Genomic DNA, 27,422 nt, shown 5'->3' with positions numbered 1-27,422 from the left:
TAATGATACGAAATAGTGTCCCTCAGAAGTTAAATAGATTTCAGAATTATGTTGTGTCGAACCATTGAATTACCTTTGACCAAGAAAAATTCTGTTCAATTATTTTCTCTTGACTTGTATTTCCGAATCAGTTTATTGAGTGAGGAATGAAAATTAAGTAATTCAATCATCTATTGAATCCGCGGAGTCAGAACATATATCGTTAGTTTCTTCATTTTTTTTTTCTTTTTTTTTGGTCACCAGCTGAGAAATGATGGGCTCTCCATAGTCAGTGCAGATGCAAAGGAAAAAGTTATTATAGTCATACGTAATAAAGTGCTGGAGCAGTAACAGGCACTTGCAACAATTGTACTTGGAGTTCACCTCAGTGTGAAATGCTGCAAGTTTTCAAGCCACAATGGTGCCCAATAAAAATAACTGTTAACAAATTTGCAGTTCGCATGATTTTTATGTAATAACTGACAAATCAATAGATTTAGCAGTTTAGAGAGCAAACCATTATAAGAGGCAAATGATGAAGCTCCCCCAATTGCAAGTGCATGTTTACCATTTTATTCCCCCAAATTTGTCAGTCCAATAACCAATAGGGAGTGTGAAATGTTGGAAGTTATCACCAGCCGTTTTAGTACAAGTCTTAACTTCTTCATGTGGAGGCCCAAAACAGTTTCATTTGTTTTTCCAGGTCATTGCTTGATTTTTTTCCTTCAAAAATGATTTTAGAAAATTTTTTTTTCCAGGTCACAATCAGCTTTACAAGATGAATTTTACAATTGATGTGTGAGTACTGCATGTAATGTTAATTAAATTAAATATAATGGAACAAAAAAAAAAAAAAAAAGAAAGACAAAAATTTATTCATTTTACTTTAAATTGAACTGTATCCCAATATCATTATATTTCTGTCATAATTATCATTATCAATATCATCAATTTTGATTACTATTTTTTTTGCAATTTGTTCGGAAAAACAAGTTGTCAGTGAAAAAAGCATGTTAAATCTCTGAGTCCCCATACCAAACAAGTCTTTCTTGAGATGCATTCCCTTCCGAAAATATACTCATTCTAACAAATATGGAAATTTTCTTTCACACACATCTACATGTATTAAACATTAGCACAATATATGACACAAAAAGTTGAAGAGGAAATGCGGCTGTGAAATGCAACAATATTACAAAACTCTAACATCATACTTACAGAGGTGTTACTGCTTAAAACCACTCATACAAAAAGTTTATTCTTAAGCGTAAATTTTTTAAACTACAAAATATTAACTGTCGCACTGCATGTAATAATTCTCAGTTCAGAATGCCATTGGCTTGCTGCTGGCATCAAACCCGGCTGGGTTAGTTAATACACTACTGTGTTCCGTGGGTAACAGTAGGCTTGGTTCGTGACCATCACTACTGACTGTTGGCAAAGACAAGACTCTGAGCTGGCTGTGCTCTGTATAGATGAGCAAGATGAACACACTGATTGACATTCCAACTGCATTGCTTTCATGTGCTTCTCTATGGCAACAATAATTTCACCAGCCCAGGCAAGTGTATCTGGTCTGTTGGACGCACTTCTCACAACCTGATAATGTTGAATGAGCAACATAACTGTCAAACTTAGAATTATATAAAAATGGAGACCTGTGGTGTTTCAGAAAACTTTTACATTTACATGTATGTGTTATGACCAGTCACATCAGAGAGAACAGGACTCACACGTAAGCCACAAAACCAAAAAGCTCAAAAGGTATGCAAAATAATTCCCACATGATATTTTTTATGGCATCAAATTTTCCTTGCATGTCGGAGAATCTTGCAGTCTACTTGCAGTCACATAGGGCCTTTTTCCAGACAACTCTGAATAGAATTTTAAAGGCTGATAGTTTCGAAAGAAACTGTTTGGGGCTGCGTCGGTGGGAGTAACGAAATAATTTGGATATATCAACAAAGTTGAAATGGTAAATTGGCCACCGTAATGATTACAAAAGCTGACGTTTCGAGCGTTAGCCCTTCGTCGGAGCGAAATGAAGGGCTAACGCTCGAAACGTCAGCTTTTGTAATCATTACGGTGGCCAATTTACCATTTCAACTTTGTTGATATATCAAAATTATATAGAATTTTAAAGATTGCTTCTTTGCACCAAAAGATAGTTCTCCTTAAGAACCACAACACATGTGTATTTGAATGACATGAACTTGGTATTTATAACTACAGTAACTTTAAATTCAAGTCTGTTTTACCTGAAGTAGCTGGCAAACAGATTTGTAGAGAGCTGTTGACCTTCATGTATAGACAAAAACACACTTAAAATTAAAACATTTACAACCTCAGTCAGTTTGACTTCTTTTCTTTTTGTCCTCAGTCTCCAGATCCGTGATACAAATCACGCTTTCTTGAAGCTATAAGTACTACATTTTCTTTCTCTTCAGTGTCAGGTTCTGAAGTCAAACTTAGTACCAATTACTTGGGAAACTGAAACTGGTCAACATGAACAATGTTCAGTTGAGATAACCAAGAGGGTGACACATAAAGTGAGGATAACAATTGTCAAAAAAAATCCGAACCAGCTAGTTCAAGCAAAGTTTTGGCTTGTGACAACATAATTTAAGTGCATGCTTTTTCAGTCCTTATTTCTTTATTCCATTGTTTAAAAGCCTTTTCAGGATAATTTTCTTTATTTTTTTAAGAGTATCCAATAATCAAAATTCATGCAAAAAGAAATATGTAGTATTGCTGAATTTTCTGGTAAAGCTTTCAGATCTAAAAACAGATTTTGAACTGACCCTGGCCGGTTATCTTAAACCACCTTCGAACAACATTTACCTGGCCCAGGTCTCTCAGAGAAGGTGTTGCACTGTGTATGAGCACATACACGAGTCTAGTCCCAATAGCTTTAATTTGTTATTAAAGCCCATTAAATGCCAGTTAAGTTACTGGTAGTATAAAAATATCCATATATTTTAACTAGAGATACTGCATCTCCCAAATGGGCTGTTGATAATGGCATTGATATCGTGACCTTGCTGCTAGCATGAGACTCACTCTTGTGGCACCAGCTTGCAGAACATGCATGTTGCCATTTACTTACCTCTCTTCAATTTGTTTGGAATCTGAAGGTGTATACATTGCTTTGACCAGCTCATCCACTCTGGAAGAATAAAGTTTTCAGATTGCAAAACTTGACATACTCAGCTTCTGTAAAATTTACCAGTTTTCTTTTAGACCGTCATCCATACATATACGTGAAAAAGACAACAATTCAGATACCGCTCTAAACCCTATTAGATAAGGGAAAACAAGCAAAGTCTTTTGTCTTGTTGGAAAGTACAATGTAGAGCAAAACTGGAATTGTACAGCAGGAGTCACCCAAAAATATTCCATACTGGGCAAATAAATGATTTGAAAACTATAACATGTTGCAGTACAGCTCAGAGATGAACAGCCAACGTACATATTGCAAGACTACTGCAGCATGTTTTGTTTGGCTCTTAAAATAATAGGCGCATTTGTATCTTGTGTGCATTTTTGCTAATTGTTTATATCAATCAGCTTGCTTTGTTCTGCATTGTTTCAGGTGACAAAAGTTTCCTGCATTAAAATGCAGCTATATTGATAGTCAATGCCAGTCTAGGGGCCTTAAGTCTATCAAGCATTATATTTTACAGGATGTAATGTACTGTACAGGGTGCTTTAAAGCAGAACACATTGTACCTTGGCCTTATATTCTTTGCTGCAGTCACAATTTTGTCCATTTCTGTTGGTGATTTGATTGTTCCACTGCTCTCCATTGTGTGGGCAACAAGCTGTTCTGTTAGTACATGACAGGATTTCAACAAGTCAATGCAGTGCAATATCAGGTTTCTGTGGCAATTATAAAGAGAAGAAAAAATTAATTGAAAATATGAGATCCTAATCCACATAAAGTAATAATATTTATAATACATAATACTGTAGTTATTATAATGATCTCATAATCGCATTCAACTGACAAGGACTATTCACTTGACTCGGATCTGTGTATGGCTTCTGCTCAGGTTGTCAAAACATCTGTCAACACTACCAACAACAGTCCTTCTCAGGACTTCACTGGCCTGGACGATTAGACTACACCATCACCTGTTACCCCACAGTTCAAACCATTTAACTGAATAATACAGTTTGTAACAACAAAATTCAAGTAAGAATAATGACAAAGAAAATCATAAATTTATAATAATGTTCAAATGACAAATAATGAAAATGACAAATAATGACAATAATGACAATAACACACGTGGCAACACAGGACTGTCACTGTAACCTGAAACTTATGCAGACAGCTAAACCAATCAGAGAATTGTTCCTTCACTTGCTTATTGTGAGATTTGGCTAAGCAACAGACTTTGACAAATAATTAAATTTTCACCCTCACACTTTCACAACACATGGTTAAACTTACTCTGCATCACCACTCCAATCAGGATCCAAAAACATTTCTGGCTGAAAATTGAAAAGTATAAATATCAGAAAAGCCAAAACATTATAAATTCAATATCATAGTAATTTGCTGGATGGAGTGTTAATTGTGACAATTTTAGTTTGTTTACTAGCCAAACTGGCCAATGGAAATCCAAAACCCCTGGCTAAAACTGAATTTATACTAGTCTGTAGCTAGTTGGCTACCATTAGTGTCAATTAAACTCTGCCTGAATCAGACAGCTAGGTTGTCACCAGAATAAAGGAGATGATCTTTAACTAAAGAAGCTGGTGATTGTTGGACAAATTCCTTGTCAACACGTCAGGGAATGTACAGAAAACAACATGGAGAATATACATCATGATGTCAAGATGAAAAAGGGTTAAATATCAATTACCAGGTCATCCTGTGGAGAAAAGCCATCCAAACCTGGTTCACTGCGAGATGTGTTCCATGCTGCTTCCACCAACTCTGCATCCTGCTTCCTAATAAAAGATGGAAAATAACATTTTATAATAAGACTTATTTTACTCAGAATGTCACAAAATAATTGAATTTAAGTTAATTATTACTTGATTCCTAAAGCATTTTTTGAATAATCGATAATTTCAACTTTAACTTTTTTTTAGAGTTCTGCTTAATCTTTTCACCCATCTGAGTCACTAGCAAGTTGTACAGTCCATTCCAGGGTCTGGCAACAAACTGAGCTGCTCGAGTCAATCTTTGATATCCTTAAAAGCATCATAGACCATTTTCGACCACCTCGTTACACTGTACATTGTAGTGGAGTAACAGTTTTCAATTGAGCACTGGAAGCGATATGAGATCACTTGGGTTCTACTTTACTTTGATTTATAGCCCGAGTGTCAGGCCTTCCTAAGGGGCTAGGGCTAGCTCTCTTACCCCTTTCGCCCAGAAACGCTCCCAGAAACGCCTGATACCCTGGCTATTTGATTTACAGTTGCCTGAGTTATACGTAAGTTTTGAGACAGATTCTGCATTCAACCGTGGGTCTGTTAAACATAGGCGTTTAACTATAAAAATTAGCAAATGAAAGTACAATTCATATCAGCAAAATCAGGTACATGTAGAAGACCGCATCGAACCTAATTCTTTTACAGAACTTCAAAACAACAGCTAGAACACTAAGAAACTCACTGATATTGCTGCTGTGAAAATTCAGCCTTCCTGCAACGCCGTTTGGTACATATAAGTAACAACAAGGCGAAAAGGGAGACTGTTAGAACTGTTCCTAGTATGCTAATCGGAATGATCAAGGCCGGAGTCATAATGGCCAAGAGAGCCCTGCAGTTCACACTTGACACATCGTGTTTTGATTCGGATCAGTTTGTAACAGGCGCGAGTGTCGGCGCGAGTTTAAGCTTCCGGGAAAACTCGAGTTATACCCGCCAAACTTCCGAAGATCGATTATTTATTTTTATTGGACGATCAGATTCGGTAACCTTTCGTGAACCTCCCAAAGGATTTTCCGCCGAATTGTCGGAAAAAAAACCACTAAGCCGGAGTAGGGTCAATTTTTTTTTTTCGATGCGATTTTAGACGTTTTGTTTTGAAAGATTTTTCCACTATATTTTAAAAATTTAATTGATTTTTGAGACATATTTAAATATTCCCTTTATCTGAAAGTAAAAACAAAAAGTGGATTGTTTAAACAAAGGGGAAAAGAATCTCTTATTGATCACGGAAGAAATAACTTCCCTCTACCCTCCGTACAGGAGGACATTTCGAACCTTGGTGTGACAATCGTTTCAATTGAGTGAGAAACCGGCGCCCGAGGCTGCGTTTTAATTAAGTAGTTAAAAATTGTGCGGAGAAACAGCTTTGATTGAGAGCGAAGCAAACTTACGTGCCTAAGCTTAAGCTTTACCCCAGTTGATTTTCAGAAAACGGTTTAACATGGCGCCTAGCGATCGTGAGTCAGTGGGTTCGCCACTTGTTTTTATCATCTCTGTGGGTGCGATTCAGATTTTGGGAATTTTGGCCATGGTGCTTACTGGCATATGGATGGGAAAATATCTTGGTGGATTTGCTTGGGATGGGTCAGCTCAAGAATTTAACTACCATCCTCTATGTATGATTATCAGTATGGTGTTTTTATACAGCGAAGGTAAGCTTAGAACGTTTACGCTTTCGAAGTCCCGCTGGCGCTCCGACGTCAGCCTTTAAAGGCCCGTAGAAAAGGATTGTGAATTCTGTAATATTTCTTTCTCAGAAATGCCGCTCGGAAGCTTACACTTGTTCTAGAATCTGCCGAAATAATACCAAATTCTTTTTTATTTCAGCTGTCATGCCTCTCTTAATTCGAACTTGTTTCTCTGAATATTTCACTCAAAGGGGCAGCACTAGAAATCTTTACGCCCCCAGTGATGCTGAGACAGTTCTGCTTAATTTTATTGTCATATCGTTGTAGGGAAGATATTGTCCCACAGAAAAAAATAAAGTAGAATAAAAGCAACTAATAAGCGTTAAAGTTATGAAATATTTGAATTTGAAAGTGCTCCGTTATGCAATGTACGTCCAATGTACATTGAACGTATTCTTTGTTTTCAACCACGTGACAAAAATTTGCTACGTTATGCGCGGCCGCCATGTTGGGGGGTAACTAAGCTTTCAAAATGGCTTCTTCCGAAGACGTGCCCGATGTGAACCTTCAGTATTCGGATTACTTTGCGGGTGTAGAGGGTCCTACGAAGTCAAGGTACCACGAAAAAATAACTGTTTAAGGCTTCGACCGATACGCGTTGAGTAAAAGTGATTTCTCCGAAAACATCGAGCTCCTTCTGAACGTTCAATATCCAGATGTTGTGAACTACTTACAAAAACCCAAATGAAGTTATCGTGTTCGCCAGAGTTAGTCACGGTAGTGTATTTTTTTCTGATGATCTCGGAGAGAAGCAAACAGAGCAAAATAAAGGACTCATTTTTGATCGACCTCGGCTAACAACTCTTGTTTTACTAGGTAATTTGGTTACTTCAACTAAGTTGAAATTGTAAATTGGCCACCGTTAAGTGTTAAAAAGCTGACGTTTCGAGCGTTAGCCCTTTGTCAGAGCGATCTAGTCGATCTTGACACGACAGCTGCAAGTTCAGAAGACATATCACTCGTAGTACTCACATTAGCTAGTGATGTGGCATATTTCAAGGATCTCAATTTTGGATTTAGAATTAAGACGTTATGTGTACTCTCACTTGATGAATCGCTCACAGAGAGCCTAGGACATCCACTTTGAACATGGTTTCTGGCAGAAAAATATGGAACTGTAATTGCTTCCCATTGCTATTGCATAGCAGGGTTATGTGAAGGGTGGTCTCATGTTGGGGCAGAGCTTTTTGCTGTGGAGGCTGGTGTTAGAATTAGAGATTCTACCACATGCACACAGGAAAAGAACAAATGGCTTCTCTCTAGTCATATGAAAGAAATCCCCATTACCTATAAGTGAGATGGATTTTACCTCTGCCTGAAGGAAGCATGAATTGATGGTGGAGAAACACTGGTTAGTCCTATGGCTACTAGATCTAACCCTGGGATCTGAACAACCAGGACACCTGCCCCAACCCCAGAAGAGCAGAAAACTACTTTTAGAAGTATTTCTGGCTATACAGTAAATCCAGCAGTCTTGCCCCTTGTCGCACCCTTAAATGAGCAGTATACTTGTAAAGAAATTGGTAATGTACCCAAGCCCTTGCCCAATAGCTTTTTTTTTTTAGAGAAGAGTGTTTGGAGTTAGATTACTGGTACATAGAGTTGCTGCAGCAGTGTCAACAAATATTGCTTGAGATTACACCTGATGAGTGTGGAGCAATCGAAGCTTCAACTAGAAAGCAGTCACAATATAAAGTTTGGTACCAAATGGCAGGCAGGCAGGCAGGTCGTATTGCTGCTTCCAATCTAAAAACTGCTTACAAAACAAATACAGCTAAGCCTGCTAAGAGTCTTGTTAAGTCCATAATATGCTACCCTGAAGCCCATAAGTTTTCAACTGCGGCCACAAGGTGGGGTTGTGAAAACAAGGGTAGGGCTCACAAAGCTTACCAGTCTGACAATTTCTGACCATGAGTCTTTGACAATTTCTGACAGTGGTCTCAATATTGATCTAAGGTGACCATACTTGGGAGCTTCTCCTGATGGGATTATTAACTGCAAATGCTGTGGGATGGGTGTGTGTGAATAAAATGTCCATATGCACACAAGGATTCCACAATCGCTGAGGCTGCTGGCCAAACCAACTTTTGTTTAAAGAAAGATGAGTTTGGTAAAGTTCATCTGTGAGGTTGAATATTGTGATTTTGTGGTGTGAACAACAATAGATCTCTTTGTGCAGAAATTCTTCCTGACCAACAGTTTTGGGAAAATGCACGCTCTGTTTCCTCTGATTTCTTAAGCAAGTGCATTTTGCCTGAAATTGTAGGGAAGTAATATACATGCCCAGGGTGTGAAACTCTAGCCATTCCATCTTCATCAACATCATCTGGTGATGAAGAAGAGGAAGGGCCGTGGTGCTATTGTCGACAAGATTTGAAGGGCAGCACATTAATTGGCTGTGACAATGATTTGTGCAAGATAAAATGGTATCATACGTCATGTTTGAAGTTGAAAGAAGAGCCTTTAAGAAACTAGATCTGTCCAACTTTTTATAGAAAAAATTAACTGAGCAATCATGATTGAAATGTCAAGGTTATTCAATTATACCACAACCACCAAAATATTACTTTGAGGGTGCTCCTTTCTTTGTCAAAATGCTAACTGAACTTTATGGTTGTTTGTCGTATAGGTATCTATTAACGACTAGCATCTGTGACACAAACTAAACACATATTGCTTGTCAATGGTGTACCTTAAAGCTGTGTTTTTGTCAACTTGAGAATTACTGAAGTTCTTTAATGACAGATTGTGGCTTGCCTTAACTGCAGCCTTTATATGAAAAATTGTACATGAAGTACCTGGAATCAAACTGGTTGTAAGTTCACCTCGATCAAATGGTACAATGCGTGGACTCTGATAAATTGGTGAGTGCATAGCACACTATGGTAGCTTTGTCAATAGGAGCCAGAGACTCGCCTGGTTTTGCCTTTACCAACGAAACAATACCAGTTTCCGCAAAGTATGTGCATGGTTATACCCCAGTTTGTGTTGTTATTATCACTATTTAGAAAACACAGAATCAATCCCACAAGTGTCAATAATTAGCTGAATCTCAAACTAAACTATATGCGTATGCGCCAAGTTTGGAAAATTTTTATTACAAAAGAAACATACAGCCTTGAAAGCTTAAACAATATTCACTTTTCAATTGCTTGCTTGTTCATACCTGTAACACAACCAAATTCAAAACAACCAAAGACAACACAGAGTTGTGGCAAACGATCATACCGGTTTCCGCAAAGCACGTGGGCGGTGTAGTATCCAACAAAAAAAATTTACCGTTCACACAAAATAAAGGTATTACAATCCAAACTACAGCACAAGTCTTAAAATAGTCTACATTGGCATACCTAATTACAAGTATTGACAGCTATTTAGAATGCATGACATTGACAAGTATATGCGTAACACCTTCAACTTACACTTCAGACAGCTATGTTACAGGGATTGTAACGCGTGGTTATCCCCCAACAAGGCTGACCCTGGTTTTTTAATTTATGCCGACGTCACGTGCAAACAAAGAATTTCATTCACTTTTATTGTGTGCTTGGTTGTCAAGCCTTTGAATGGGTGTGAGGCTAGGGTTGACCTTGTTATGATACAAACCTTGCTGCCTTTCAAATGTAAATCACTTTGTTATCATGCTAAGTAGGTACAGGTCTCTATCACAACAAGGTCACCTTCAGCCTCACTCTGAATCAAAGGCTTGGCAACTAAGTACACAACTGTAAAATGGCCTATTATGAGTTACAATTATTCACTATGCACCAGTATCCAACCAAAACTGACCTAATTAGGGATGTTATACACCTATTTTCATGAAGAGAAATTGAAACCTTCACTTTCTCTTTTATTGCAGCTAGGAAAACAAAAAGGGTCTGCTGTCATATCACTTCCCGCAAATGCAAACAAAGTTTATATACAGGGTTGTCAAAAAGATTTGAAGTAGAAGGAGAATGTAAGAAAGCAGGTGGCACTGGGGGTGGAAGGCCCCCATGCTAGGTGGGGGGCAGGGGGCTGCCAAGGCCCCCAGCGGGGTACTGAGTGGCAGTGCCCTGTTGGGGGTCCAGGGGATAAAGCCCCCTGAAGCAGAACAAATGTAGGGCTTTTCCACTAGCTGAAATTGCCTCTCCTTGAAGCAATTTTTGATATGTTTGCACTATTCTAACTTGCAACAGTTAATATTCCTTTTACCACTCAAAGAAAATTTAATCATTTTGGTGATCGAGTTCAATTTACTGAAAATGTCCCATTAACCAGACCACCAAAGATGTGTCACAATTGAGTTCGAGTTGTGAGAAAATAAATTACTTTAGAGCTTTCTCTATTATAAGCTCAGGCCAAGACTATCACGAGATTTTAGAGGCTGCGGGCATTCCACCGATCATGGCTTATATGGAAGACATTTGCCGCAATCTCTTTAGCAACATTATCGGAAAAGATAATCACGGGCTTCGTGAATTGTTGCCTTGTGCCAACCATCCAAAGCACAATTTAAGACGTAACAGGCATTTCGAAATCCCCCGGTGGAGGACAAACCGTTTTAAAAACACCTTCATGATGGCCTCCACCATTAAATATAACAACAACAGTTAATTTAACGACCGTTTCCTAGAAACCTATGTAGATAATGCAAATATAGCCTTTAAATATAGATAGGTTTTAGCTCATAGATTTTTTAATTGTTATAATTTTGAATATTCTTGTATACGTTATATAATATATTTATTTAATTACATTATTGTAATATACGCAATTCAGCCGCAAGGCTGCTAGGTATATTTGAATAAACTATCTATCTAAACTATCTATCTATCTATCTTTCATTTTTCACTCAAACACATACAGCACAAATTTTTTTGCGAAATGAAAGAATTTGGAGTACCAGTGCTCTCCCTCAATGGTGTACGGTAACTGTAAAATTGAAAGAGACCACTGGTTTCAAACAGGATTCTATCTTCTTTTGGTTTTACGTATAACTCAAAATTACCATTGCTATCCTGCCATCAGTACAACTTGAAATCTTTATCCTATTTTGACTGTGAGAAATTATTTGACATGATGTACAGTTGCTTATCAAAACAATGGTGAATTGTAGAATTGTATTAAAGTGCAAATGACTCGGAAAGTGCTAGTTGAAGGTTATTTCCCATTCAGTTTTTAAGTAAGATACCCAATTTGCATCAAACATCAGCAAATTCAAGAAATTCAGAAAACAGACTTATCCAATTAGCACACAGGAAACAACAGGCAATCATTTTGTGTCTAGCTGTGGGCATCCGATAACATCCAGTGAAAATCATTGAGAAGCATTCCGAATTACAAAACACTAAGTACTGTACTTCTGGATTTCTTGTTTTGTGGTATTTTCTTTTCGTTATCATTACTCCACAATATGAGGCACTTCATTCTTGGTTTTAGTAGATTTAAAACCTTCCTTTTTACCTTCAGTTTTCTTTTTCTTTTTCTTTTTCTTTTTTCTTTTTTCTTTTTTTACTGACGAACTGTAGCCAGTGCAACTGAAAAAGTAGCCGGCGATATCGCCAGGCACTGGCACTTTTTGACAACCCTGTTTATATATATATATATATTGTTTTGGCTTCATAGTTTGTTCCCACTCTACAGTAGAGGTTTTCACTGTGTTTCCTAGCTATAGTGCATGTTAACATAAAAGATTGAATGAAAACCACGATGAAGTTTTGGTCTTAAGGTCACAATTTTGTTTGTATGGTGTTTGGTTTACAACTGACGGCTTATAATTTCACCTTACATACCCTTATAATCACACATTGAGGTCAAGAGAATAAAGGAAATCATGTTCACCACTTAAAAAAGATATTAATTGTTAAACAATTTTCAGTTAAAATCCAAAGAGATTACATAATTATTTTATCACATTCTTTTTTGCAGCTATGATCGTGTACCGAGTGTTTCGCCATGAGAACAAACTCCTCATCAAGCTTGTTCACTTTGGTCTCCAGCTGGTAGCCTTTGTAATTGCTGTTTTGGGTCTAAAGGCTGTGTTTGACTTTCATAACCATAAAGGAATTCCTAATCTGTACAGCCTTCACAGCTGGTGTGGATTGTTAACCATAATTCTATTCTCCTGTCAGGTTAGTTAGGGATGTGCATGTCATGAAGTGTTTCTACACTCAAAATTTTATTATATTTTTAATTGTTTATCAAGCAAGTTGTTATTTTGCTACCACTAAAGTAGATGTAAAGCATGCAACAGAAAGTGCCGCAGCATAGAATAGTCAAATTAGCTCTGTTCTTAGTGATTCACTGTATTTAATCAGGTATTGCCAGGGTATTAAGCACCTTCGCTCTGACGAAGGGCTAACGCTCGAAACGTCAGCTTTTATAATCATAATGGTGGCCAATTTACCATTTCAACTTTGTTGATATATTCAAATTATTAAGCACCTAGGCCTGGGGGTATAGTAATCAGCATGATTGTCAAGTAAACTCACGTTTGATAGAAGATTGTTGCCCTTAAATTGTACACAGAATTTATGCAGGCCCAAAGTTGAAATTCACTAGTTGCAGAGATATATATTCCCTGCATTTTTGAGCGGAAACTGTGCTTCAATTGACAAAAAGCTATAATCTCTTCAGATAGATGGAACAACATTTGATGCATTAGCTATAGTCAAAAGATTAGTTTATTAAGCATGTACCACAGCACATGTTAATTTTTTTTGTATTAAATCTAATATGTATTTTGCTAGTGAAAATTAATGTTTTTTATGTTTATAAGATAAGTGGGGAAAATAAGGTTATTTTAAGCTTTTTACTGAGATTTTGAAAGCAGTTCCACAAAGTCATTTTTTTACAACTGGTCAATTTTTCTTGCACCCAGGTTATTTTAATGGCACCCCTGGACATAACAAATTAAACCTGGTAGACTGCTGAGCAGAATTATCAGTGACTGAGTAATTTTTTTTCTTCAGTCTTGATGTTGTTAGCTTGACTGAATTTTTCATACCTTCTTTGCTTTCTCCCCAGCTTCTCTTTGGATTTGTTAGCTTTCTTTTCCCCAAGCTCCCCGAGGGTCTTCGTGCCGTATATCTCAAAGTACATGTGTTCTTTGGTGTGTTTATTTTCATGATGGCCATTGGGACTGCACTCTTGGGAATCAATGAGAAGCTTTTTTTCACCAAAAAGTGAGTGAGTTGTGGACTGGTCATTCAACCTCTTTAACTATATACCAAGAGGGATCAACACAAAATTTCTCCTTACAATATCAATACAATATCAAACAGACAAGTGGCGACATAAAAGAAAAAATGTCAATGAAGGGGATTTTTAGTTGATCCAATAGCAAACATCAGAAGAATTGTATGGCAGACAATTCCTCGCAGACTTGGACATTTTACTTGTCTCACATTTTTTTTTTTGTTTTGCAAATCCTCTGACGTCATTCTGCGTTGAGAGTACAGAAAGACCAACCAGTAGTTTAAAGTCCTCACAATATTCTTAGTGGAACATGTGTAACATATATGCTGTAGAGCTTAATATATAGAGCTTACATGTAGTGCTATACATAAAGGTAGATCAGAGGGAAAGGTGTTTTCTCCAAGTATAGACAACGGCAGTACCGTGAAAATGATGTTCATGTGGGAACAGCTGTGACTAAGCTTTTAACTTGATCTTTACTTCCAACCAAAACAGAATTTCTCCTTACAATTTCAAAAAAACCTCAAGCTGACAAGTGATGAGAGGAGAGAAAAATATCAGTTCATGGATTATGTGTTGATCCAATACCAAATTCTCCAAATTAACATCATAAGAATTGCATAACTGACACTAAGGAGAATCGCATAGCTTAAGGAAAACATGCGCTCTTATTGGTCAATACGTCAACCGGAAGAGAGGGTATTTAGCGTGGAATCGCACTAATGCATAAAGTGATATCGATGATGCAAGTCGCGTGCAAAAATTATTGTTACGAACGTAAAAACGCAAATGCAACTAGTGCTACGAAAATATGAACAAATATGAACAAATTTATAGAAAACGAATGTCTTCCAAATTTTTAATTCAAATTCAAGTTTTTATAAAATTGGAGGAAACCACTCACACTCAAAAGTACGAGAAAACGCATAGAAAAAAAATCAAAATGCCAGAGACAAGGGAAGAAAGCCAAACAACAGTTCTTTCTGAGGAAAACCTGACAAGTGTTGCAAAAGAAAACCAAGCAGGTATCAATGCCGAAAAAGGTCAAGCATCTTTTCCGGAAATCCAAACCATTGTAGCCGATACACTCAGATGACGAACTAGCCTCTTTTAGAGACAACATGGTTTCAAAAAACACTAAAAGAAGTACAAGTACATCCATACGCCGTTTCTTGGTTCAAGGAAAAACATAGCAAACAAATTAATCTTGATGCTATTTCGAAGGAAGATGCACTGCAGCTCCTCATGCACTTTTTTCTAGAAATAAGGCAGACGACAAAAGAAAACAAAGGCAAAGAATATGAGCCAGGAACATTACAAACTTACCGCAATGGTTTACGAAGGTACTGTCTGGAGCGTCCATGTCCACCGGCAGTGGATAACTTCGACCTCTAAATATCTTCAGCCATTGAGTTCGAAGAAGTTTCAATGATGCTATCCATGAAGAAAAAAGATTTGAAGCAAAAGGGTCTTGGTAACAAACCAAATGCCGCTCAACCAGTTGAAACAGAAGATGTTGAAAAGTTGTGGTCGTCAGGTGCAATCAGCCTTTAAAATCCCCGCTCTCTTCTCCATCTGGTCTGGTGGAACAATATCACACACCTGGGAATGAGAGGATTTAAAGAACAACATGATTGTCAACTAAGTGATTTCACCGTGACAGAGCAGTACATCGAATACAAAGAGTAACAAACCAAGAACCACCAGGGAGACAAACCGACTGCGACAAAACGGGCGAGAAAGTAAAACAACAAGATTTGGAGGACGAATGGTGGAGAGCGAGATCTGCACAGAGCATTTATCAAGTACATTGGTCACTGTCCGAAGGGTGATAACGTTCCTGGAAATTTCTGAGTCCAATCGAGAGCCCAAAATCGAATGTCTGGTACAAGATGGTTCCAATTGGTAGAAATGCTCTGGCAAAACAAATGCCGAGTATTGCATCCATTGCCTCCCTCGACGGCAAATTCACAAATTCGAGTGGTCGCAAAACAGTCATCCAAGCGCTCCGAGATGAATTCGACCCACTGGAGATATCAGAGCTCACTCGCCATGCAAATCCGGAATCCATATCCAGTGCAACAGCCATAATCCTCTGGAAAAACAGCGGCGAATGTCGAATAAGTTGGCCGGTTTCAACCCAAGCACGACAACTATCAATGGCTATTCAAGTTATGCTTTACAGGAGATTGCTCTCAATAGCTCAGCCACGCTAAGCAACACAACAGCTACTTGTGACCTTGACAGCAATGCCAGTCGTTCTAGTCACCTGATGGCAGGAGCAGTTGGCGGGATGTTTACTGGAGTAACTTTTAATAATTCTCCAGTAAATACTTCCATAAACTTTCAGTCCAACATGACACCAACGAGCAACTCCCTGCAATGAAAGAAAAACAGTTAAAATTGTGACTTTTAACCTTTTTTGAACCGTTTTTCGTCAGAGTTTACCGAGAAATTCCAGTCTTAATCATTATATTTTGAATGCACTTTTTTTGACAACTGTAAAGCACTTACCTGTTTTTGTGGATCTTGCTTTGATACCGGATTGCTTGAAATTTCCATTTCGCTTGAGGGTTTGACCATTCAGTTGTTGATTGTTGGCACCACATTTTGCCAAGTTGAGTGGTAGCAGGCAAATCTCTGTCTTAATTAGTCGGAGATTATAATATTAGTCCTTCTTCATCAGTCTGTAATCGGGGCACATGGTTTGACCCGCATTTGGATATGGATGTACATATTACCAAAACATGCAGCAGTGCATTTTATTATCTTTATAATATCAGACATATTAGGAAGTACTTATCCAGAAGTAGCACCGAAACACTAGTTTATGCGTTTATAACAAGTAGACTTGATTATTGTAACAGCCTTCTGTATGGCCGGGTTACCGAAATATCAGTTGTCTAAACTGCAGCGTGTTATGAATGCTAGTGCTCGTTTGGTTTATTGTGCTCCGAAGTCGTGCCACATCACGCCTCTACTTCGCGAATTACATTGGCGGCCTGTTTGTTATCGTATTGAATATAAAATAACTCTTCTTACATTTAAGGTATTGCATGGTATGGCGCCCGATTACTTGCGCCATTTAATATCTGTCTTGCCGTCATCTAGGTACAATTTAAGGTGCAACAATGACTCCGCAGCTTTATTTACTTTCCCGAAAATAATATTCAAGAAGACCCTGGCAGATAGATCGTTTAGTTGTACCGCCCCAAGACTTTGAAATCTGCTTCCTACCACAATAAGATCTATTTCCAGTTTAGATATTTTTAAAATTAGACTTAAAACTTTTTTATTTAATAGGGCGTTTAATTGGTTACTATAGCTGTTATGATTAAATTGCATTAATAATGAATTATTTTATTTATCTATTTATTTATTTATTATGGAATTTTGGAATTGTAATTTTGAACTTCTATTTTATTTTTGATTTAATATTTATTGTAAGGTGCTGTTGAATATTTTTAAAGAAACTGCGTGGTATAAATTTAAAAATAATAATAATAAACTCCGGATTTTGTACTTTCAGTTTTTTTGCTGAGGATTGTAAAATGTGAGGCACTGCTCTCTCCACGAGTTTGAAATAAGAGTGGTTTTCATTCTGAAAATATCTTGTTCCCTCTATGCGCTAGATATTGACACCTGACTTTGAAAGGGTTTCCATTGTTTGCGCACTGGCGTGGTGCACAAAAATACAAAACATCTGGTTTCGCCCAGTGATTTGGTGGCTTTAGCTATGCGATTCAAGAAAAATTCACGAGGTACAATTAAATTTTCGATGGTTCAAACGTGAGCAACTTAACTTGCTTTCCATTCCCTTAATGATGACAGTTCTGATGGTTGACTTTTAAATGGCTTTCTTTAGGGCGTGCGTATGGGATAAAAACAAACAATGATATTGCCGTTTTAATTTCTTGTTTTCTTTTTTTTTATTCAGTTATGCAATTCAAGAAAAATTCACTGCCTGACGAGTGAATTCCACGTTAAATTTCACTTGAAAAACCAATATCGCACGATTTGCTTTGCGATTCGTGCGATATCAGTTTTTCAAGTGAAATTTAATGTGGAATTCACTTGTCAGGCAGTGAATTTTTCTATAGAATAGCCTACAGTGGAAGGAACCCCGATATAACGATATGCCAAAAGAAAAGTGGAATTAGATCGTTATATCGAGACAGGGTTCTGTCCCATACATTTTACTGTAACTTTTGCTGGGACATAGCATATTTATTGTGGTACCAGGAATGTCGTCATATCGAGGATCATTGTATCGGGGTTCCACTGTAATGTGAGATCTTAGAAGTGAAAAGGTTGACTCCTATGAGTGATCGACTGTGAAAAAGTTGTCAATCAAGGGATTATTAATTGATCAAATATCAAATTCTCTGCACTAACATCACGAGAATAATGTATGGCAGACAGTTAGGAAAATTATGAATGAGATCTCGGGAGTGAAAAGGTTATTTTTTATTATTAGTAATTGCAAGAGGTTCTATGGGTTGGTAATAAAATCAGTATTAATACTGGTCATGTAGGCCTACCATAGGACTGGTACTTTAACAGTAGCCATGCAATTAGCAAACTCTTGGGCTGCCCAACTTGAATAATAAATAGAATTGGTAGCAGGGTTTGAGCCAGGCTGCGCCATTACACCAATCCCGCACTGCAATTGAAATTGTACCTTAAAAAAATGGCCAAAGGGACAGTTTGTCCCCTTCAAAATTTAGGGGAAAAGGTCAAAAGGAAGCACACACGAAGAGACTTAGTTCATTACAGAAATTTAACCACATCTAAAACAGAACGTGGAAAGTATATTTTATCGCACGTTTTAAAAAGTTCATTCTAAAGTCACGTTTCAGTCTCACTCTACTGAACACGTGTGTCTCATGCTCAACCAAGTGTGGTGAAGTATTTACACTGATTTGGTGTGTAACATGTCACATCGAAAATGTGTTCGAACATTAGAAAGCTTTTTTGCTCCAAATCAAAGTCAGAGTGAATCTGCGAAAAATGGTACGGAAAAAGAACAGGAAGAAACAGATGAGGATTGAAGGAAACTGAAAAAATCACGAACTTTCCAGAAAACTTGGTTGCGAGATCACATGTACATGGTTGCGCTATGAAAAGGAGGCGATGTTCTGCTATTTTTGTCGGAAATCTAAGAAGACAAACCCCTTTGCATCAGCAGAAAGGTGTACAAATTTTAGAACCTCAACTCTGCAAAGACATAAAGACTGTAATGTCAGTAAAGTCTGTTTTTACAAGCCTAGTGGCCCATCAGGCCGGTGCTTAACTCTGGTTTCTGTAGCATCAAGCGACTCCATCGCAGGGTTACCCCCCAGCATTAAATTTGCCAGTACCCATTTAAGCACCTGGGTGACGAGAGGCACTGTGAGAGTAAAGTGTCTTGCCTAAGAACACAACACAATGTCCCCGGCCGGGGCTCGAACCCGGACCACTCGATCCGGAGTCAAGCACGCCAACCATGAGGCCACCCCGCCTCCACACAAAGACTGTAAAGGACATAAGGATAATGTTAGTGAAGAAGCTGTGAGGGATATGTTTAGCAACACACAGCGCCGTGCTTTTAGAGCAGAATCGCAAGCCATCCTAACAGCAATGAGAGCCGTCTACTGGCTGGCCAAGAAGGATATAGCAACAGTCAAGTACAACTCTGCTCAATTTTCTGGATGAAGTTGGCCTCGAAAGTGTTAAGAATCTTCGAGTAGGAGAAAATGCTACCTATCGATCTCATCAAAGTGCTTAAGGTATACAAGATGCTATTGCTACTCTTCTGAAGTCTAACATTGACAAACTAGTAGAAGCCAGCCCATTCTTTTCTCTGTTAATCGATGAATCAACAGACACTAGTAATCATGAAAATCTTGTTGTTTATGTTAAGTTATTGAATGAATTTAAACCAGAACTGCACTTTTTGGAAAACATCAATGTTCGGAATGGAAAGGCCGAAACTATTACCACGTATACTGCTGTTAATTATAACTTGGTGATGGAAAGGAGAAACTTGCACAAGGACAAAATTACAGGATTCGGCAGCGATGGAGCGAGTGTCATGACAGGAAAAGACAATGGAGTTTCAAAATGAATGAAGGACAATAGTCCATTTCTTGTGTCTATCCACTGCATGGCTCACAGGCTTGCACTTTGCCCAAGCCAAATGGCTAATGGTATTCCTTATTTGGCAAAATTCAAAGAGATCCTTACTGCTCTGTGCTGCTATTTTGACAAGTCTGCCCTCCGGTCACGGTCACTGGCAGAATTTCAGAAGATCTTTGAACATCCTGAGCTAAAAATCAAGGAAGTGTTTGATATCAGGTGGTTTTCATTCTACGGTGCTCTGGAGACAATGTACCGCACTTGGCCATCTCTTGTGGCCTACATGGAATCCCGACCCAACAGTGATGATGAAGCGCGTGGATTCACAAAAGGAGCCTGAAGGAGTTCAATTTCGTTGTCACCCTCTGCATGATGATGGATGTGATTCCTGTTCTCACATTCATGAGCCTTAATTGCTTTGCAAAAGGAACATGCAGAGCTTGCATCAGTTCAGGCACTGGTGAAATCAACTATAACTCAAATAACAGCTCTTTAAAGAGTAACAACGGCAAATTCTTGTCCGAGATTTTGCCATCACAAGATGATGTTTCAGAAGTTAAATGGAGAGAGAACACAATTAAAGTGACTGCCCATGAAGTTCAACAATTTGAATCAATGAAAATGAAATTCCTTGACAATGTCTTACTAAGTCTTGAAAAGAGATTCCCCATAGATTCCACAAATGTAGTTAATGCATTTGGGATTCTTAGTCTCCGCAATGTGCGTTTTCAAAATGAAAATCCGTCAACCTACAGAAAGGAAGAGCTGGAAACGTTGCTTTGGATCTGCAAAGAAAACCCAAGGTGGTAAAGATGTACCAGCACTTGTGGATGCCAAAAAATGCAGAATTGAATGGAACTTAAATGTTAAAGAGCTGGTTGTTAGAGAGCATTACCCCGTGGGCCACATTGCTGAACTGTGGAAAATGCTCGCTACCCATCATAGCAATGAAGTCCAAAATTTAATTTAGCTTTGTCAAGTTGCACTTGTATTGCCTACTAATACGGCTGGCTGTGAAAGAGGTTTTAGCGCACAGAGTCAAATTAAGAATGCTTTGAGAAACAGACTGAAAGCTGAGAGGCTGGATGTGCTTATGACCATTGACACTGAGGGGCCACCTTCCAAGGACTTTGACTTTTCTACAGCCCTTGATGTTTGGACTAGAACCAACAAAAGAATTAGTACATGTACGTCTACCAGTAAAGAAAGCGATTGAAGTTTACAAGGGGATGCCGGGATGAGATTCTGCTGTGAAATGTTTTGAAGTATAAAGCATAGTCATCAATCCTCTGTTTAAATATGCCAAAAAAAAGTCTTCACAGCTATAACTTAACTTTTCTAGTTTGTATCAAGGATCAGGTGAAAAAAAAAATGTTTTGTTGGCTTGCCTGTATGAATGTAAAAAAAGTGTTGAATAAAAATTAATTTGTCTGTCCCCCTAAAAATAAAAATGTCCCCCAAAATTTTAGCCAAGGGGACAAATTGTCCCCCAGTCATCAAATCCTAGCTCAAACCTGGCAGTAGTATTGGTTTGCTGGCAGAATTTATGCATTTTCCAGTAGAAGTCTACAATGTTCTTAGTTCTTCTACTGGTGACTTTTTTTCTGACATTTAACTGAACACTTCTCATCTTTCTTTCAATGTGGCATTGAGCTAACAGTAAGTTAATTTTTTGCAGATATCCCTCATTTCTTGCTGATGCACAACTAGGCAATGTGCTGGGTGTCACACTCATCGTTTTAGCCGGCATGGTCGTGTTCGTGGTGACAAACTCTGCATTCAAGAGGGTCAATGCTGGTGAAGAACATGTGTCCTTGATGAATGAGAAATAATTTAATTTAATTTTTATTTTAGAGTGGAGTCTTGCTCCACTCTATATTGAAAAAATAGCCAAGAAAATCGCATCGGGCATTGGAGCAATTAAACGTTGTAGGCCTTTTGTTAATCGAACCACGCTTGAGTCCGTTTTCAATGTCTTAGTTCAACCGTACTTTAATTACTGCAGCGAGGTCTGGGGGCATTGTAACAAGGGTCTTTCGAATAAGCTCCAAAAGTTGCAAAACCGGGCTGCCCGTATTCTGACCTTCTCCAGTTATGACACAAGCGCTGATCCTCTTTTTGTGCAACTTAACTGGAGACGGTTAGATACTCAGCGACAAATACAAGTGGCCACCATGGTCTATAAATCTATACATGGTCTTGCGCCCGACTATCTTGGTTCTCTTTTCACTAAATATGATCCTCCATATAATCTAAGGAACTCTGAAAACAAACTAGCTGTTCCATTGCCTCGCACCAATTTCCTGAAAAATAGCTTTAGCTATAACGGTGCGGTTATCTGGAATAGCTTGTCCCCTGAATTGCGGCAAGCAAAATCACTTCAATCCTTCCGAAATGGTTGTCGCAATTTCTTCCTCTGAATCGACAAAACACACACGGCATCTATGTAAAGCAGAATTTCTTTATTTTTTTCTATTTTACTTTTAAATTTTAGATCATGTTTATATAGATTAAAATAGATTGTAACTGTAATAATAGATTGTAATAATATTATTATTTTATCTGATAGATTTACCGTGTCTAAATAAAAATAAAGTTCAAGTTCAAGTTCAAGTTCTATCTTGAATCATCTGTATGATGCATGAGCCGAGTTAGGGATTAAAAAGTGATGAAAGCATAACTTCTTCTCACAATTTCAACACATTATCCAGGCAACTAAAAGCAATAAGAATAAATAAATAGATCAGCTTAAGGCTGTTCACTTGTTACATAACTAAAGTTTCTGACTTTGTTTAAAAAGAGATGCATGTATAGCAGTCAGAAGGGATAATTCATAATCATGATCAGATAATGGAAGACTTGAGTTCACACATGAAATGTGGCCTAGCTTCTGTGTGTAATGAGAAAAAGTTGTAGATACTGGTATTTAGGGCTTCAGATATTTAGACTCCACTGGTGTGAATTAAAATGTTTACTTGAAGGACTGTTTCAGAGTAGAAAGGAGACTGGAGAACATTTTCATTTTATTTCTGTGCTGAGTTTCAGATATAATCAGTAAACTACTCATAAAAGTAAAGTGCAAACAGAATATTCAGTGAGGTGGTAAATCTTGAGCTCAACAATGAGACAATGCATGCCGAAACATGTCTTTCAAAGTTGTATATTTCTTACAATATCTATCAGACTTGCTGTTATTGCGACCTAATGAGACATAAGCGCTTTTTTTTTTCGTCTTGTCACAAGCATGGGATAAGAGTCCCTTGAAGGGAACTTCACACCTTTAGGTTATATATCCTCAACCCAAATTACTTCAGACATTGTCAGTGATACCCTTATCAGTGGCAGATCCAGGGGGAGGGTCCTGGGGTCTGGACCCCTCCTATCAGACCTGACACTTACAACTTTGAGACTGAAATTCTTACATCCGCAGGATCATATATCACTTTTCAACTGGCTGATTTTTTAAATTAATGAATCCAAGTAAACGGTAAGCGGCCAAGGAATTATAATGTGCAACCGCGGGTGGTGGGAGGGGGTGTGGGGGAGAAGTAATTTGCCTCAAAAGAGTTCAACAGTCCTTTCTGAACCAAAGTTTGGACCCCCCCCCCCCCCCAATAAAAAATTCCTGGACCCACCCCAGCTTATAATTATAACTGCTTAATGGTGTCCCTTAGACACCCCAGCATGTTAGCATGAAACTAGCATTCCTCAAGAAGTCCAGCACACTGTTATGATGACCAGACTTCCTCTTACAACTTGAGTAACTGAGGTAGTACCCAGTTTCTCCCATATACCTGTGAATTGTTTCCAGTCTCCCACAGACTCCCAATGACTGGAAAACTACATTGTACTTTTCTGGTCCTTTGGGATAAAATTATGAGTGAATATAATAATTTTATTAATTTCAGCAGGGGATGTTAAAGAACCCACATCATGAGATTACTGTGATGTGGTCTGGCCTGTTTACTGGGAATGGGGGAAGGGGGCATCTGTAAAAAATTTCTTCTTTATTAATTGTAAACTGCTGCCAGCAGTCTGAAAAAGTCCCCTGCACAGTGTTGTAAAGGGCATTGAACATTCCTTGGAAATGCACTATAGAAATTGACATCATTACCATTATCAGTTTTATTGCAGTTTATATACAGAGTAGCTATACATCTGCAGTTCTTACACACCCACCCATCCCATCCCAGGGGGAGGACATCCACCACACAGTAATCTCGTGTGTGGGAAATTAATGTCTCCTACCCCTGCAGGAGATGAGTTGTATTGAGTAGGAGTAGATCATTATCCAGATAAATATATTGTTAGTTTGGTTGTATCTATTTGCCATTTGGTAAAGTTTTACCCAATGACAATGACAATAACTTTATTTATACTTGAATTTGAGATAGCAAATACATGCTAATATCTCCAAGATAATAATATAATATAATAGTAATAATAGTATACATTGCTAGACACTAACGGTAGCCAACTAGCCAGAGGCTAGTAGAAATTCAGTTTTGGCTAGTGGTTTTCGATTTCCATTAGCCATTTTAGCAAGTAAACAAACTGAAATTGTTGTAACATCTAAGTTGTCACTAGCCACTTGTCTATAAGTTGAAAATTTAGTGTCGAGCGTGGAGAATGTTGAGTGGTTTTTGGAAATGGTTTTTACAGTTTGAGGTTTGACAAGGCTAAAATTATGTCAGGAACTTGTAATAATTTTTGCAATTGTCAGTTCAAGCAGCTCAACATCATTATCGTGCTCTGTCATGATAACAGTTATGTACCTAATGGCTAGCCTTATTCATTCTATTGTCTCTACCCTTTCACTTCCACCAGTTACCAAGACAGAATTTCTGCTCACTGTATCGAGACAATATCAAGAAAAAAGTGACAATAATAAGAAAAATATCAATGAGTGGCTCAAATACTAAATTCTCCAAACTAGCATCATATGAATTGTATTACAGAATGTAATACAATGTATTATGAATGAGATCTTGGGAGAGAAAGGGTTAATAGTTAGGGCTCAATTAAGGTAAATGAATTTTATTTATATACTTAAAAGAGAGGAATTATTTATTAGTTGCCCATAAATGACTAACCCGTAATGAAAAACCATCCCATTGAATTCAATATCATATTTTTGTATGTTGTAATGGTCTGAGCACAAATTATAGTACTTAAGAGCTGTAACTTAATAAGTTATGATTAGTTCAATAGTATTTTAAATCATAAATCATATTCACATCATCTGTTTACTGCAGTGATTTAATCAACTGCTCTGTTCTGAGCATTAGCCCCTCCTCCATGAGTCTTTGTGTAATGTCATTGGTTTTCTTTATTTATGCCCTTTATGCATAACATTTTCTTTAACAAGTAGTGTTGTAAATTATCTTTCAGTGATTTCAAGGCTCACAATTGAAAATTCAAATGTACTGTTTATAAATATTCATATTGCTAGCATATGGTTAAATTATAAAAAGTAAGTGTGCCTTTTGTATGGGCTCAAGAAGTCATTTCAGCTGGGAGGGTTCCATTAAAAAAAAGAATGGGGATGAAAGGTTACGACTGTTGTTGCATCAAAGTAAGCAATAACATGTTTCCAGGAGCTCCCTAAATGAATTAAATGTGAGCTTCTGGGCACTAAGATTGAATTATTATGCTAGTGTCAGCCTGTTTTAGGCATTTGAGAGGTTAATACTCGTAGGGTACTTTCATTGCACAAAGTGTAACTAAGCAGAACCCCAGGAACTCATCCTAAGCATGTGCATTTTTTGTTCCCTATTTTACTATGGTGATTATTGAACAGCTAGCTGTAACAAGCTGCAGTAGTCTGCATAAGTTAGACTCAAAGGCTCAGAGGTGCATAAAAACCAAGTTTCCTTGTTCACACTCTTTCGATTTCACCTACTGAAATTACCTAAATTGTCCTGAGTAGCAAGTGTACCTGCGAGCAATGGCAGTCAGAATCTTAAGAACAATGTTATTTTGTAGTGATATAAAAACGAGAATGGGGATAATTATAATTGTAATCATATTATTATTATTATTATTATTATTATTATTATTATTAGTTTTATTATTTTCATGTCATCTGGAAAGATCTGGTTCAGTACCATCTTAGAAATGAATGAAGATGACATTTGATGCCTGAAAAAGATTTGATGTTGAGTGTCCTGAATCAGTTTTCAAATCGGTTGTTACATAGAAATGTGCCCCCATTGTGACCATTTACCTCAGGTATTGTAAACTGCAGCTCAAATTCTAAGCCTCTTCACTTATAAGCTCCCCCTTCGCCCCCTGGTTACTGCCCTATTTGCCAATAAACAAAAAAATACATTTGACTATATGCCCCCCTGTTGGAAATTCCGTTTCGCTACGTTCCAGATTTGTTCGTGTAGCTTAACGGAATTTACTCTGTACCAAAATAATGTATTGAAGTGAATTATATTTATTGTGACGTTTTGAAGCTATATTCAGCCCTCTCGAATGTAAGCCCTTCCGTTTACAAGCTCCCTAAGCCCCCATTACGAAACTCAAGGCTCCAGCGGCAGCTTACGTTATCAGTAACTAGGCCAGAAACATCTGTCACTTTGTGAAATTTAATTAAGCGTTGCAAGTGTTACACTCCGTTACACACATGCGTCACAACGCTTCAGGTTTTAAAATCAAGAAAAGAGAAGCAAATTTTAGCACCCAAACCAATCCATTTTGTTTCTTTGGCTGGCAGATTTGTATAATTTTCAAAACTTTTAAAACCCCCATCTTGAATGAAATCAGAACAGCATTATAATTACGGGCCCTTAAGTTACCAGGGCCTCCAAAATCAAATGAAACAGTCTTAATAGAATTTTAATGTAAAAACCAGATTTACTATATATTAGGTGTCACAGATATTGCACGTTGAAAAACAAACCCGCTGCTATCACGCGTACAATGTATGCGATTGTTAACCCTCGATTGCAAACTTATCCATACCAAATTGGTTGTCATCTGGATGGGTTTTGCTGTTCGTTTCCGGCGAAGCTCTGCAGCCTTTTTCTCCTCCACTATTTGGCTACCCGTGGGCCAGGAAAAGTTGTGAAGAATTGAAATAGAAAAGTGTGATAACAGATTGTTGTTGTGGGCGTCGTTCGATCTTGTTTCACATTACACTTTCGACCCAAGAAGAGCAGAAAACACGTTGACAAGGCCTGACAACGGCCATTAGGCTGATTGCTGGGTCCAAATCAAAGACAATGGACAAACTGTACGTGAGTATCAGCGCGTCCTGTGGGGGCTGGGGGAGTGAAGGATGTTCCCCCCTCCTCACCCTTGTATGAAAAGCCTGATACTCAGGCTATTTACGGGAATTAATCAAGACAGCCACTATTTCTAAATCATAATGAACTAACTAATAAAGACTTCAAAACAATTATGGTGAATTCAAAACAGTTTTGAATGGAGAGGCATCATCTACCTTACCCCTCCCTATAGAGGGCTATTTGTTGTTTGTCACATGCTTACTTCCATTTCCGC

The 27,422-nt window shown here is 37.9% G+C and overlaps 2 protein-coding genes, 2 long non-coding RNA genes and 1 pseudogene across 5 annotated transcripts; 2 read left to right on the top strand and 3 right to left on the bottom strand.

Moving 5' to 3' along the window:
• Positions 1-834: 834 nt before the first annotated feature.
• LOC111325932 (transmembrane protein 98) lies at positions 835-5,829 on the bottom strand. Its single transcript, XM_022929850.2, has 7 exons — positions 5,612-5,829; positions 4,851-4,938; positions 4,436-4,476; positions 3,709-3,858; positions 3,086-3,145; positions 2,238-2,277; positions 835-1,578 (listed from the first exon to the last, which is right to left on the bottom strand). Exons 1-7 carry the CDS (start codon positions 5,740-5,742, stop codon positions 1,351-1,353), a joined length of 738 nt encoding a protein of 245 aa, XP_022785585.1. The 5' UTR covers positions 5,743-5,829; the 3' UTR covers positions 835-1,350.
• A 378-nt stretch (positions 5,830-6,207) lies between these two features.
• Positions 6,208-22,893, top strand: LOC111325983 (ferric reductase SjCytb561). 2 transcript variants are annotated; one of them, XM_088740312.1, is made up of 5 exons: positions 6,208-6,581; positions 12,528-12,730; positions 13,626-13,783; positions 21,592-21,781; positions 22,532-22,893. In XM_088740312.1, exons 1-4 carry the CDS (start codon positions 6,371-6,373, stop codon positions 21,743-21,745), a joined length of 726 nt encoding a protein of 241 aa, XP_088596438.1. In that variant the 5' UTR covers positions 6,208-6,370; the 3' UTR covers positions 21,746-21,781; positions 22,532-22,893. The 2 variants fall into 2 exon arrangements, with proteins under 2 accessions (XP_088596438.1, XP_022785638.1); XM_022929903.2 differs by having other exon boundaries at positions 21,592-22,893.
• On the top strand, positions 7,179-9,218 carry LOC148718466 (uncharacterized; annotated as a pseudogene).
• Positions 15,129-16,652, bottom strand: LOC148718465 (uncharacterized). Its single transcript, XR_015993748.1, has 2 exons — positions 16,311-16,652; positions 15,129-16,173 (listed from the first exon to the last, which is right to left on the bottom strand). It is a non-coding gene; the product is annotated as an uncharacterized LOC148718465 (long non-coding RNA).
• LOC148718464 (uncharacterized) lies at positions 22,357-27,309 on the bottom strand. Its single transcript, XR_015993749.1, has 3 exons — positions 26,883-27,309; positions 26,140-26,216; positions 22,357-24,764 (listed from the first exon to the last, which is right to left on the bottom strand). It is a non-coding gene; the product is annotated as an uncharacterized LOC148718464 (long non-coding RNA).
• Positions 27,310-27,422: the final 113 nt, after the last annotated feature.

The sequence above is a fragment of the Stylophora pistillata genome, chromosome 12 (assembly GCF_964205215.1).
Source record: "Stylophora pistillata chromosome 12, jaStyPist1.2, whole genome shotgun sequence".
NCBI classification, from domain to species: Eukaryota; Metazoa; Cnidaria; class Anthozoa; order Scleractinia; family Pocilloporidae; genus Stylophora; species Stylophora pistillata.
The sequence above is the reverse complement of the archived record's forward strand: the minus strand, read 5'-3'. Positions and strand labels throughout refer to the sequence as shown.